Below are 14758 nucleotides of genomic sequence, written 5' to 3' on the forward strand. Positions count from 1 at the left end.
GATTTTAAACCAACGCTGATGTTGTGTGTTTGCTATAGTGCGAAGTAATTTCTTCCATATTATGCACTTGCAGATGCACAGAATAAAGGACTCTTCGCACTCATCTGTGTCCCAATGGGTTAACAGCTTTGTATAGTTTTTTCCTTTCCTCAGTGTCTCACTGATACTCGCCTATTCTTAGGCATTGTACAGTTTGAGCTGTAGCTGATTTTAGTTTGTTTAATAAATTTACCACCATACAGTAGGGGAATCCCCTACTGGAGTTTTTAAAAAATTGGTGCATCGAATCAACGACAGATGATCGATGGACTTTTCCGACAATACATTGCAAGATTTCTCCTTAACACAGATTTTCTCCCACTAGCGATGCCTCCCACCATGCACCACCACCGTTGAATCTGCCTCGAGACCCAGGAATTGCACATAGGTACAACCAAAAGGCACTGCCCAAATGCAGTGCTCGAATCTCGATGCACGTCGAGTAACTCTGCATATAGCGAGAAACACAACTAGTGGGAGAAGTGACTTTTCCAATGCCTCGTGAACAATTGGTGGTCTAACCAGAAAGTGCGAGGATCACTAAAAAAAAAACAGATGCATTGCACCAATTGATTAATCAGAGTGAGACAAGGACTAAGAGGTTGAGGCAAATCGAAATCTTCCCTCTTTGATATATGCATGCCATCCTCGGTCCGTCCGTGTCAAGAATAAGCCTGACTATTGGAACTTTGGAAGTCAAGCTACGCCTTGAAGTATCATCGCGTGCACACCTCCGTCATCCCCATGGTTAGCCGCATCTCATATGATCCTCGTGTTACACTCCTTTTTATCCATGTCGCTGTCCTTGTGGAAGTTAGACCTGTTGGTTCAGGTCCGTATGAGTTTTGCACTGATGGGTGACGGGTTCAGATGTTAAATTCTGATATGACGAGTTAGGCACTTAAATTATAATAGATCGGACACGGATTTCTATCTACGTTTATAGATACCCACGGGTCACACGAACATACCATATGTTAGCCTAGCGTCTCATCCAATCCAATCAATCAACCCATAGCCTAACCTACACTCTACTGCTCCATTACTCCCCTACCCCGCCCCGTTGCCACTCAGGCACAAGGCACTCCCTACCCCGCCTCGCACTGTGAAATAATTTGGGAAGCATAGAACCCATCGTCCGGGCTGCATGTATTTATATAGCCAGCAAGAGCCGCCGGTATAGCTTACAATCGGGAGCAAACTTGACCTTTAAGTCAAGTCCTGATTACAAGAGATTTATCTCTATCTACAGCATAACAAACACAGGAAACGGAATAGATTACAAGCCAATCTAGAGATTCTTTCTATATCTCTAACAGCCCCCCTCAATCATAACTTCTCTAAGTTAAGATTGCGTCTAAAATTCTCCAATTGTTGTGCTGAGAGGACTTTGGTAAAACCGTCTGCTACTTGATCTTTTGTAGAGATAAATCGAATCTCCAAAAGTTTCTGTGCTACACGCTCCCGAACAAAATGATAATCTACTTCAATATGCTTTGTTCTGGCATGAAAAACTGGATTTGAAGATAGATAAGTTGCGTCAATATTATCACACCATAGACAGGCGGCTGAAGGACATTGCACTCTTAGTTCTTTCAATACGGTTTGTATCCACATAACTTCTGCTGTAGCATTTGCCAGTGCTTTATATTCCGCCTCAGTACTGGATCTAGACACAGTAGCTTGCTTTCGTGCACTCCATGAAATGAGATTACAACCCAAAAATACAGCAAAGCCACTGGTAGAGCGTCGATCATCCATGCACCCTACCCAGTATACATCAGAGAAAGCACTAACCAACATGGAAGCTGATTTTGCTATTTTAAGTCCCGTACTCAAAGTACCTTTAAGATATCTCAATATTCTTTTAACAGCCGCCCAATGAATAGAAGTAGGAGAATGCAAAAACTAACACACCTTGTTAACTGAGAAAGATATATCAGGCCTTGTTAGAGTCAAGTACTGCAAGGCACCAACAACACTCCTATAATGTGTTGCATCTTCTGCTCCTAGCATCTCTCCTTCTTGAACCGAAAGTTTCTCAGATTTAGATAGAGGTGTATTCACCGGTTTGCAATTATCCATCCCCACACGCTTGATTATATCTGATGCATATTTTTCTTGAGATAATAAAATACCATCACGTACCTTCTTTACTTCGATGCCCGGGAAATAACTCAGCTCTCCTAGATCCTTGAGAGCAAACTCTGTCTTGAGATCTTGAAGCAATGCTCCCACTGCATCTTGTGAAGAACTTGCAACAATTATATCATCTACATATATTAGTAGAAATATCATAACACCTCCTCTATTATAAATGATCAAGGAGATATCAGCCTTTGAAGGACAGAAACCAAGTTGTTGTAGCTTCTGACTCAACCTGGAGTACCATGCTCTGGGTGCTTGTTTTAGTCCATATATCGCCTTATCTAACTTACAGACATATTGTGGCGTAGCATGTTCTTCATATCCTGGAGGCTGCCTCATGTATACATCTTCTTCTAAGACACCATGCAAAAATGCATTCTTCACATCTAGCTGACGAAGACACCATCCTCTGGAAACTGCAACAGACAAACCTATTCTGATAGTAGCAGCTTTGACTACAGGACTGAAAGTATCCTCGTAGTCAATTCCATATCTCTGTTTAAAACCTTTTGCTACTAATCGAGCCTTATATCTATCTATAGTACCATCAGCCTTTCTTTTATTTTTTACACCCATTTACAATCAATAATATTTCTACCTTTCTCAGGAGGAACCAGATGCCAGGTTTTATTTTTGAGAAGTGCTGAATACTCCTCATCCATCGCAGGTTTCCACTTTTCATCACCTAAGGCTTCTTTTAATTCTTGTGGCTCCCCTGTAGAAGTGAAACAACCATACCTGATTGTTCCATCGGTGTAGACTTTGGATTTACGAATCCCATGCTGTAGCCGAGTCACAGGCCTAGCAGAAGAAGCTGGCGCATCTGGAAGTCCTTGCACAGCATCGGCTGTAGAGTCTTCAGCACCGGAAGGTCCGACGTCTGGTGCGTTGAGTGCACCAGAGTTAGACGAAGCAGGTGCCGGCTCCAAGTTAGAGGAGGAACCAGCAGGAAGAGCCATTGCATTAGAAAATTCTCCAGGAGCAGCCATTGTGTCAGGGATGTCTGCAGCGCCCATGTCTGAAATCTGCATGTCATGACCAGAAGCTTGCACATTTGCATTGTTAGGATCAGGATTAATAGGATCATTAGTCATTTGATCATTATGTTCACCCCCATGATGCAAACTGGGCAAGTTCTGTAGATGGAAAGGGAGCAGATTAATTTCGGACCGCAAAAGAGCACCAGCATTGGGATGGAGTTTTGAAAAAGGAAAAATCTCTTCATCAAAAACAACATCTCTAGAAATATAGATGCAACCAGTAGAAACATCTAAACACTTGAATCCCTTGTGCATGGTGCTGTAACCAAGAAAGACACACTGTTTAGAGCGAAACTGGAGTTTTCGGGAGTTATAGGGTCTAAGATTAGGCCAACAAGCACAACTAAAAACACGAAGAGATGAATAATCTGGTTTTTGATGAAATAAACGCTCAAGAGGTGTAGCGAAGTCAATGACTTTACTAGGAGTGCGATTAATAAGATATGTGGCAGATAGAAAGGCTTCATCCCAGAATTTTAAGGGAATTGACGAATGTGCAAGAAGAGCTAGGCCAACCTCAACTATATGGCGATGCTTCCGTTCAGCAGCTCCATTTTGTTGGTGAGAGTGTGGGCAAGAGACTTGGTGGGATATACCAACTTTTGTAAAGAAAGAGTGTAGTCTCTCATATTCTCCCCCCCCCCCCAATCTGTCTGCATGGTAACAATTTTACGATCAAGTAGGCGCTCGACAAGACATTGAAAATCATGAAAAATCTGGAAAACCTCAGACTTGTGTTTGAGCAAATAGATCCATGTGAACTTACTATAGTCATTAACAAAACTCACATAATATTGTTTTCTGCCTACAGAATCAGGGGCAGGTCCCCATACATAAAAAAACACTAGTTCTAAGGGGGTTGACGACACACTAGATGACCTTGCATAGGGGAGTTGATGACTCTTAGCCTTTTGACAGGCATCACAAATAGACTCCTTATTTATTTCAGTAGAACATGGAAGATTGTTTCTACTGATGACCTGCTGAACAATAGAAAAAGATGGGTGGCCTAAACGATTATGCCATCTCGAAGAGGATGGTTTGATGGTGCCAAAAGCAAGCTTCTTTGAATCTAATGGAGCCGAAGGGAGGGGATAAAGACCACTTCTACATTTGCCTTGAAGAAGTATTTTCTTCGTGTCCTGATCCTTTATCAAAAAGAAGTTAGGGTGAAACTCAAGAAAAAGCATGATTATCGGAGGCAAGGCGATGAACTGATACAAGATTTTTTTGAGCTTCGGGAACATGAAGAACATTATTCAAATGAAGATGACGACTAGGGGTATGAACAATTGTATGACCAATATGACTAATGTCCATACCTGTTCCACTGGCCGTATAAATTTGATCTCCTCCATTGTACTTGCTCTTTACGGTCAGCTTGTCAAGTTCACTGGTGATATGATCTGTGGCGCTGGTGTCAGTGTACCAGTTGGTGTCAATGCCATAGGAGGTCATAGCCGCCCCAGCACTCTTTTCTTCAGGAACAAAATCTTGATCAAACCGGTGCCAGCAGTCAATCACCGTGTGTCCAGTCTTCTTGCAGAGTTGGCACACCGGATGTTGCTGATTGTTGGGTGCGCCCCTGCCACCCTGATTGCTGCCGCGTCCTCCTTGAGTAGTGCAGCCACCACCACGGCTGTTGCCGCGACCTCGACCACCACGTCCACGCTGGTTTCCTCCGCGACCACCGTGTGAAGCGGCATGCGCAGAAGACTGAGATTGGGATCCTCCATGAAGTAAATCCATCCGAGTCTCGAAACTGAGCAATTGAGCATAAAGCTCACCCATTGTAACAGGTTCAACTTGAGTCACAAGGGCTGACATGAGTGAATTGAACTCATAATCAAGCCCAGACAGGACGTAGGACACCAGCTCCTCCTCTTCTAGAGGTTTCCCAGCTAATGCCATCTCGTCGGCTAGAGATCTCATCTTGCCAATATATTCAGTCACCGTCATGGTGCCTTTTTGTGTAGTTGCAAGCGCGATCCAGGTGTTGACTGCCCGTGCGCGAGTCTGAGAGGAGAACATATCTCCAATCATCTTCCATGCAGCAATTGCTGAAGTTGCGGTCACCACTTGTGTTAGGATCTCACGGGAGAGAGACTCGAACAGGTAGCTGAGAACCTATTGGTCGTAGGCCAGCCATTGTGAGTACGCCGGATTTGGAACTTTCAGGGTCTTGTCTCCTTCCTTGGCATCAATCTGATGAGAAGGAGGTGCAATAGAGACGTCAAGATGATCGGCAAGCTGGGCGCCGCGAACTGAGGCGAGAACTTGGGCCTTCCATAGGAGATAATTGCTCTTTGTGAGCTTCTTTGCAACTGGCTGACTCAAGGTTGAGTTCATGGCCAGAGGCGATGACGAACTCGCCATAGGACTGGGAGATTCGAAGGTGGATGAGGGCTTCGTGTGTTTGTGTGTGGAGGGGTTCGATCGGCCTTGAGCGATCAGAAGCCGATCGTTTTTCAGGCTCTGATTACCATGTGAAATAATTTGGGAAGCATAGAACCCATCGTCCGGGCTGCATGTATTTATATAGCCAGCATGAGCCGCCGGTATAGCTTACAATCGGGAGCAAACTTGACCTTTAAGTCAAGTCCTGATTACAAGAGATTTATCTTTATCTATAGCATAACAAACACAGGAAACAGAATAGATTACAAGCCAATCTAGAGATTCTTTCAGCCCCGCCGCCACCCCACCTGGCCTCCTTCTGTTGTGGCCTCCTCTTCTGATGTGTTGGTTTCGTTCGTGCTGGGTTGGCTAGGTAGATGACGCACTCCAGGTGAGAACCGGATCTAACACGAGAAAGTTGCTGCAGGCCTGAAGGGTACGTTCCACCGCCGCCGCGCCCGGCAGCCCCGCTCGGCCGCCTTGACGTCCAGATGCTCATTTCATCGGTTACTGCATGTGAAGTGTAGCTCAAGTTGTCATTTTGCGTTTCTACTGGTCAGAAGAAAATGACTATTTACTTTTCAAAGGCGATAAGATCCCATCGTTTGCGTGGGAATAAGATGCCATTTTGACTATTGAATTTAAAGCATTCGGATTTTCGCAATCGTGGGAATTTTCTTTTGCGAAAAGGAAATTATGTGCATGCTTTTTTCCCCTTTCATTTGAATAGAAATGGGTGTTAGATTACTCGCTAGAAATTTGAATGAAAAACTATGTTGTGAACAAGTTTTTATGGCCAATTTAGTCCTATTTTGCTATAAGTTAATCAAAATTGAATTCTAGGCGGTACATTTACTCAAAACTAATACAGTGGACTGCATGTGATCTAGGCTGTCACCGTTTTTTGATATTTCAACGAATGGGTCCTACAGTTAAATTTCCGCATGCATTTGCATATGAAAGTTTAGATCCGAATTGAAAGTGTTAGAATACACATTCGGAAAGGTCGAGTCCTGAGTTGAAAGTGTTTAAACTATTCCGTTGAAGGTCGTTGGATTTCATAGTCAAAAGGGGGTCAATTGTTCCTATTAAAAATAAAACTGTACTCCTAGTTGAAAGGCACAAAACTCAAATTAAAGTGATAGGGAACGGAATTTACTAAATGGGGTGGAAATGTCCGTTGCTTGTGTAAGGAGCTGACACGCCCGCTAGATAGACATACCCATTATATGAAATTCCATCAAACAAAATGTCAAATTGTCGGATCATGAAGAAATAATCAGCTAGCTATTAGTCAGGTTATGGGAACCACTTTTAGTGCGGTGGTGAAGGCGTGATATGGTTTAAATCCTAGTATCCATAATTTACGCACACGTGAGTGTTTTTTATAATATTATAGGTAGGAGTATGATAGAGTTATACTCATATGTGTGTGTGATATGGGTGTGTCACTTTGTAATAGCAAAAAAAAAAAACTATTAGCCAGTCTATGGCAATATGTATCCGGTTGAACGTCTAAGCCAAAAACCACGTACCTTCGTTTCCAAAATCTCTACAATGATCTACTCATGCTCTTCAAATTGCTACAAAGTCCACAGTAAGTCCCATTGGACTTTGGTTTGACAGAATCGATCAATCACATGCCGGAATTAGCCAAATAATCAAAACCAGTGCACTGCTACTGCTACACGCCAGCACGCAGCAGCAGACACGGACAGAGTGACAGCGCGAGCTATGCGTTCGCCTACGTGGAACCAAAGACGTCTCGCTCTCACGGTGTAACCGCCACCGTTGACGGGCGGGCCGGCTGGTCTAGCTCTCGCTCTCGCCTCCCCCCCCCCCCCCCCCCCGCGCGCAAAACACCAGGAAAAACTTGGCCGCCGAGGTTACCCGCAGCCGCAGGTTCCGCGCGCCACCTTCTCGGCTCCTTCTCCTTCTTCTCCCCGTTGCACACGCACGCTCCTCGTCGCATCAACTCCGCTGTACGTACCCGCCGTCCCGGCACTTGAACAGTACGTACTTGTTCAGGTGATATATATGCGCGGGCTCTCGAGTGCTCGCTCCACCAACGCACGCACGGTTGCCACGCCAACCCGGATCAGGCATGGCACACAATTCGGACCAAGGCGCCGTCGCTGTGTACTCGTCGGGGCCGAGTGGCGACGTCGCTGACCCTCCCGAGGCGCCTGTGGCCGCGTCGTCGGTCATGACGGTCGGCAGCAGCCTCACCGTCGCCGGCATCCTCACGGTCTTCATGCTCTTCGCCCTCGCGCTCGTCCTCTTCCAGTACTGCGTCGACGACGCGGAGGCCGGGCGGCGGCGCCGTGGAGTCAGGACGGTAGCCGGCAGAGGTGGTAGCGCCCGGACCCGGGGCGTCGACCCAGAGGTGCTGCGCTCGTTGCCGGTCACGGTGTACCGCGCGACTGCGGGTCCGAAGGAGGACGCGGTGGAGTGCGCGGTGTGCCTCGCGGAGCTCGAGGACGGCGAGGAGGCCCGATTCTTGCCCCGCTGCGGCCACGGCTTCCACGTTGAGTGCGTCGACATGTGGCTGGCCTCCCACTCCACCTGCCCTCTCTGCCGGCTCACCGTCGCCAAGCCCGACGTGCCGCTAGCGCCTTCGTTGGCTCTGACTCTTCCAACAGTACTGCCGGAGCCGGCGAACTACGCCGCGAACCTGCCAGCGAGTTTGCTTCTCGAGAATTCTCACCAGGTGGCGGTCACTGCGGCGACTTCGTCCACCGACAGAGACAGGAGCCCTTCCACCGGCACCACGGCCCTGGTGGTGATCGAAATCCCGGAGTCGGCCGCGCCGACACCGCGCGACGCGGCCAAGTCGCCGGGCTCGGCGAGGCTGAGGTCGATTAGGAGGCTGTGGAGCTTCGGGAGGCAAGGGGCAGGGCCGAGTTCCGCCTTTTCCTGCGCCGGCGCCGAAGAAGGAGCCGACGTGGAACAAGGTATCAGCGTCACCATCGGAATTGCCGTCGCGGAGGCGCCGCTGCCATCAGAGACTGCGGTGGGTGCAATCCGGGGAGCGGCCGCATAGTGAAGGAACGGGACATGCGCCCAGCCGGCCGAATAGTCATCTGCACAATTGCACAGTTGTTTGTAGGTATGTTCCGTGACAGTGAAAAGGCTAAAGACAACTATGCCATTCTTTTGTACTTCGTGTTCCGATACAGCATCAGTATCCTAAGGCAGGGCTTTTTACCGGTAAATAAAATTTATTAGAATCACGATAAACAAAATTTAAATAAAACACTGATAAACATGGTAAAAAAATTATACTAGAGTTTTGTGGTCGATTCAGCAAACCGTATATATCAGATATTTCAGACTGAAATTTGTTTTTCGCGCTAAAGTATGATTCATAAACTGATATATCGGATATTCCGAGCCGAAATTAGTTTCTGTGCTTAAGCATGATTCGAACACAACAGAAATGTCTGTGATTCACCTACCAACTGAATGCTTTCACGCATTCTGAACCTCATTAGTTTGATGTGGTTGGCTTTTGCGGATGGCATTCAGGGTCCATCCTAACATTTTGGTGATCCCAGGTAACATTAAAAATAGAACCCTCGTTAAATATAAATTTCTAAATATTTATATAGTATAATGGCTCAAAGCAGTAGTGTTATATTTTTTATATCAAACAAATAGCAGTTGCATGTATCATATGAAAAAAAATAATATGTCCCAATACACTCCGGAGTCTAAATGTCGTCTGCCGCAAGACGTCCACTCGCTCAGATCTAATTTTTTCAGTTTGCTTTTAGACCAAACGAGTTGTAGACTTGTGACGTTAAGCACAGAGCACAGTCTAGTCAGTACAGAAGATAGAACACATATACAGTATATATATACATATGGATTCCTAGATTTTAAGAGCCCAGGACGACCGTCCCGCTCGCCTCCCTCCAGGGCCGACCCTGATGGCATTGCTGTCCTTTTTGTGGGGACTATCGATCTAAAGTCCGTCCGGGTCATAAAGGTTTGCAAAGTTTTCTCTGGCATTTTCCTTAAATGAGCTTCTACACTCCATATACAGCAGCACTAGCATCATGCATCCTATCTATCTTTAGTCCAATACATATTTGCTTATTTTGTGATTTGCCATTATCCAGAATGAGTACTTTTCTAGTTAGCTAGCAGATGGCCGCGTAAATAACACGGCTAGATTCGTTATAATATATTATTTTAACAATATATTTCCTTTGATGAGAAATATAATTGTCTTTCGCTCTTGCATGTACAATTAGCACCCTCCATTTACAGAACTTATAAAATTGGGGAAAGGGCAAAAACTATACTTATATAGTTATACATATCAAAAGATGAAGAAATACAACCGTGACTTTACAAATTAATTTCCTACAATTGTATTGGATATGGAGTTTCATTATAATTGTACTTGTTGAAATATAGTTTTAACTTTTTACAATTTTAAATCAGAATTTTTATTAATCGTATTAGATTAAAGCTGAAGAGGAATTTGGGGTTTCATTTATCTTCTTTTTCCATAGATGTCCACATTTGATTCGATTGGGTTGCTGGTAACATCGATGTGGGTTATGCTTCACAAACAAACTATTTGTACTTTTATAAAATTTACTTTTATCGGGGGAAACGTCTCAGCCTCAGATATTTAGATGGTGTATTATGGCATTATTGTGACGACCATAATATCTCCGTTACCACATGATATGTAAAAGAATGAAAGGTCTATAATACCCCTTATGCACGTGATTGTAGGATAATATCTTAAGGACATGGTGGTAATATCCCGGACGGTTGCTGGTTTGCTGTGCAGAATGGTGTGCTGTTGGAGATAGCCACCGAATCACTACAAGCACACGGGCGGATGGGGAAAGCCTTTGACGTCCGGATGCTCACTTCATCGGTTACTGCATGTGAAGTGTAGCTCAAGTTGTCATTTTGAGTTTCTACTGGTCAGAAGAAAATGACTAGTTACTTTTCAAAGGCGATAAGATCACATCGTTTGCGTGGGAATAAGATGCCATTTTGACTATTGAATTCAAAGCATTCGGATTTTCGCAATGGTGGGAATTTTTCTTTTGCGAAAAGGAAATTATGTGCATGCTTTTTTCCCCTTTCATTTGAATAGAAATTATGTGCATGCTTTTTGCGAGCACTCGAGAGCCCGCGCATATATATCACCTGAACAAGTACGTAGTGTTCAAGTGTACAGCGGAGTTGATGCGACGAGGAGCGTGCCTGTGCAACGGGGAGAAGAAGGAGAAGGAGCCGAGAAGGTGGCGCGCGGAACCTGCGGCTGCGGGTAAGCTCGGCGGCCAAGTTTTTCCTGGTGTTTTGCGCGCGCGGGGGAGGCGAGAGCGAGACCAGCCGGCCCGCCCGTCAACGGTGGCGGTTAGACCGTGAGGGCGAGACGTCTTTGGTTCCACGTACGCGAACGCATAGCTCTTGCTGTCAATCCTGTCCGTGTCTGCTGCTGCGTGCTGGCGTGTAGCAGTAGCAGTGCACTGGTTTTGATTATTTGGCTAATTCCGGCATGTGATTGATCGATTCTGTCAAACCAAAGTCCAATGGGACGTACTGTGGACCTTGGAGCAATTTGAAGAGCATGAGTAGATCATTGTAGAGATTTTGGAAAGAAAGGTACGTGGTTTTTGGCTTGACGTTCAACCGGATATATATTGCCATAGACTGGCTAATAGTTTTTTCACTATTACAAAATGACACACCTATATCACACTCATATACGAGTATGTTCCTGTCAGACTCTTACGAATAATACTATCAAAAACACTCATATATATAAATCATAGACACTAGAATTTAAACCATATCATGTCTTTATCACCGCACTAAAAGTGATTCTCATAATCTGGCTAATAGCTAGCTGATTGTTTCTCCATGATCCGACAATATAATATTTAGTTTTGATGGGATTTTATATAATGGGTATGTCTATCTAACTGGCGTGTCAGCTCCTTACACAAGCAGCGGACATTTCCACCCCATGTAGTAAATTCCGTTCCCTCTTTGCCTATCACTTTAATTTGAGTTTTGTGCCTTTCAACTAGGAGTACAATTTTATTTTTAATTGGAACAATTGACCCCCTTTTGACTATGAAATCCAACGACCTTCAACGGAAAAGTTTAAACAGTTTCAACTCAGGACTCGACCTTTCCGAATGTGTATTCTAACACTTTCAATTCGTATCTAAACTTTCATATGCAAATGCATGCGGAAATTTAACTGTAGGACCCATTCGTCGCACTATCAAAAAACGGTGACAGCCTAGGTCGATTACATGCAGTCCAACTGTATTAGTTTTGAGTAAATATACCGCCTAGAATTCAATTTTGATTAATTTATAGCAAAATAGTCATTTTCTTCTGACCAGTAGAAACTCAAAATGACAACTTGAGCTACACTTCACATGCAGTAACCGATGAAGTGAGCATCCGGACGTCAAGGCTTTCCCCATCCGACCAAAATTAAAAGGTGAAAGGTGAAGCCAACGTAGTATAGTTTCATTCATATATACTCATATATACATGCATACCCATACATTTACATACATACATACATACGTATGTATATATGTACGTACGTATGTACTTGCATACATATACATATACATATGTGTGTTACAACCATCTTAGAAGCCTCCTTGTCTCGGCTAAAGCCATGGCAATAGCGCTAATAGAACGCGCCCTCCGCGCGCTTGTAACCACATAATGCGAGAAGCAAGAGGGTCAGGGAGCCAAAAGGCTTGGTTGATCTTACACAAGTTGCAGAATTTTTCTATCCTTGTTAGAACACGTTATTTTCAAAACCCTCCGACGTCTTGAAGGCAAAAGTCTCCGTACTAGAGAGGTAATTATTTCCAAAACAATTACAGGAACAATGCATGAGCTAAGATTCCAACAAACTCAAGTGGGACTCATAGTAGACTGCCCCCTCGGCCACGCTGTCGACTCCGCCTCCGACTTCCGCCGCCAGGGGCTCCGGACAACTCCACCTCCGTCACCCCCCTCAGCCTCACCAACGACTCCACCTCCGACATCCACCGCTAAAGGGGTGCAGGCTGCCCCAGCCTCGCCAATGACTATGCCTTCGGTATCCGCCGTCGAGGGCTCCAGACGGCTCTACCTCCATTACCCCCCTTAGCCTCACTAATGACTCTACCTTCGGCATGCACCGCTAAGGGGGTAGCGGGCTGCCTCAGCCTCGTCGATGACTCTGCCTCTGTCTTCCACCGTCGGGGGCTCTGGATGGCTTCACCTCCGTCACCCCCTCAGCCTCACCAACGACTCCACCTCTGGCATCCACCACTGAGGGGGTAGTGGGCGGCCTCAGCCTCACCATCGAATCCATCTCCGTCTCACACCGCGGGGCTTCGGACGGCTCCACCTTTGTCACACACCTTAGCTTCGCCGACGACCCCACCTCCGGCATCCACCGCTGAGGGGGTAGTGGGCTGCCTCATCATCGCCATCAAATCCATCTTCGGCTCACACTGCGGGGCTCCGGACGACTCCACCTCTGTCACTCACCTTAGCCTCGCCGACGACCCCACCTCCAGCATCCACCGCTGAGGGGGTAGCGGGCTGCCTCAGCTTTACCGACAACTCCGCCTCCGTCTTCCACCATCGGGGGCTCCAGATTGCTCCACCTCTGTCACCCTCTCAGCCTCGCCAACAACTGCACCTCCGGCATCCACCGCTGAGGGGATAGTGGGCTGCCTCAGCCTCGCCATCGACTCCGTCTTTGGCTCACATGCAAGGGTGTCCAGCATTGCTACATGTCGGAGAGGCATGGAACAGGCATAGCCTCAGTATCGTTGAGGTCTCAAGCCCTCCAACATTGCTACATGCCAAAGAGGCGTGGAACAGGTATAGCCTCATTACAGTTGTGGTCAAAATCAGCTTATTGATTAACCCAAAAATTACTTCATTTCATACACACTTACATACATGCATGCGCGAATGTATACACTCATGGCATACATGACAATGGCACTGATAGAATGCGCCCTCCGCCCGCTTGCGACTATAAGACGCAAGGGGGTTAGGGGAATAACGTTACGTGCAATGCACACTGCACAAAAGGTGTGAGATGCACCCTCCGTTCGACTGCTGCCAGAAAGGGACGAGGGGTCGCGGATTGCCTCTCTCGGCCTAGCCATCGGTGTCACCTCTGGTAGCCACCACTGGGCTCCGAATAGACTTACCTCCGGAGCCTCACCATGGTTAAGAAGGGCCGAGGGGGGGTCACGGACTACCTCCCTCGGCCTAGCCATCAGAGTCACATCTGGTAGCCACCACCGAGCTCCGGATGGCCCTACCTCCGGAGCCTCATCACAGTTAAGGGCCGAGGGGGTCGCCAACTGCTTCCCTCAGTCTAGCTATCAGCGTCACCTTCGGCAACCATCGCTGGGCTCTTGATGGCCCTACCTTCGGAGCCTCACTGCGGTTAAGGGCCGAGGGGGTCACAGATTGCCTCCCTCGGTCTAGCCATCAGCGTCATCTCTAGCACCCACCGTCGAGCGCCGGATGGCCCTGCCTCCGAAGCCTCACCGCGATAAAGGGTTGAGGGGGTCATGGACTACCTCCCTCAGTCTAGCCATCGATGTCACCTCCAGCAACTACCGTCAAGCTCCAGATGGCCCTGCCTCCGGAGCCTCACCGCGGTTAAGGCCCGAAGAGGTCATGGACTGCCTCCCTTAGCCTAGCCATTGATGTCACCTCCGACACCTACCACCGGGCTCTGGATGGCACTGCCTTCGAAGCCTTGCCGCGGTTAAAGGTCAAGGGGGTTGTGGACTACCTTCCTTAGCCTAGCCATTGGTTGCACCTCCAGCAGTCGCCACCGAGCTCTGGATGGTCCTGCATCTAGAGCCTCACCACGATTAAGGGTTGAGGGGGTCCCTAACTGCCTCCCTTGGTCTAGCCATTAGCGTCACCTCCAGCAACCGTCGTCAGGCTCTGGATGGCCCTGCATCTAGAGCCTCATCGTGGTTAAGGGCCTAGGGGGTCGCGAACTGCCTCTCTCGGTCTAGCCATCGGCATCACCTCCAGTACCCGCCGCCGAGCTCCCATGGGTCCTGCCTCTAGAGCCTCACCGCAGTTAATGGTCAAGGGCG

General features: G+C 47.0%; 1 protein-coding gene and 1 non-coding gene across 3 annotated transcripts; one reads left to right on the top strand and one right to left on the bottom strand.

The window, feature by feature from the left end:
• Positions 1–4981: 4981 nt before the first annotated feature.
• On the bottom strand, positions 4982–5120 carry LOC133923325 (small nucleolar RNA Z247). Its single transcript, XR_009910583.1, has one exon. It is a non-coding gene; the product is annotated as a small nucleolar RNA Z247 (small nucleolar RNA).
• A 2390-nt stretch (positions 5121–7510) lies between these two features.
• On the top strand, positions 7511–10391 carry LOC133921952 (E3 ubiquitin-protein ligase EL5-like). Of its 2 annotated transcripts, XR_009910354.1 has the most exons (2): positions 7511–8733; positions 10377–10391. XR_009910354.1 is itself a non-coding variant. In XM_062367072.1 (1 exon), the coding sequence occupies exon 1, from the start codon at positions 7729–7731 to the stop codon at positions 8665–8667; it is 939 nt and encodes a 312-aa protein (XP_062223056.1). In that variant the 5' UTR covers positions 7511–7728; the 3' UTR covers positions 8668–8796. The 2 variants fall into 2 exon arrangements, 1 of the variants encoding a protein (XP_062223056.1); XM_062367072.1 differs by lacking the exon at positions 10377–10391 and having other exon boundaries at positions 7511–8796.
• Positions 10392–14758: the final 4367 nt, after the last annotated feature.

This window comes from Phragmites australis, chromosome 6, assembly GCF_958298935.1.
Source record: "Phragmites australis chromosome 6, lpPhrAust1.1, whole genome shotgun sequence".
NCBI lineage: Eukaryota > Viridiplantae > Streptophyta > Magnoliopsida > Poales > Poaceae > Phragmites > Phragmites australis.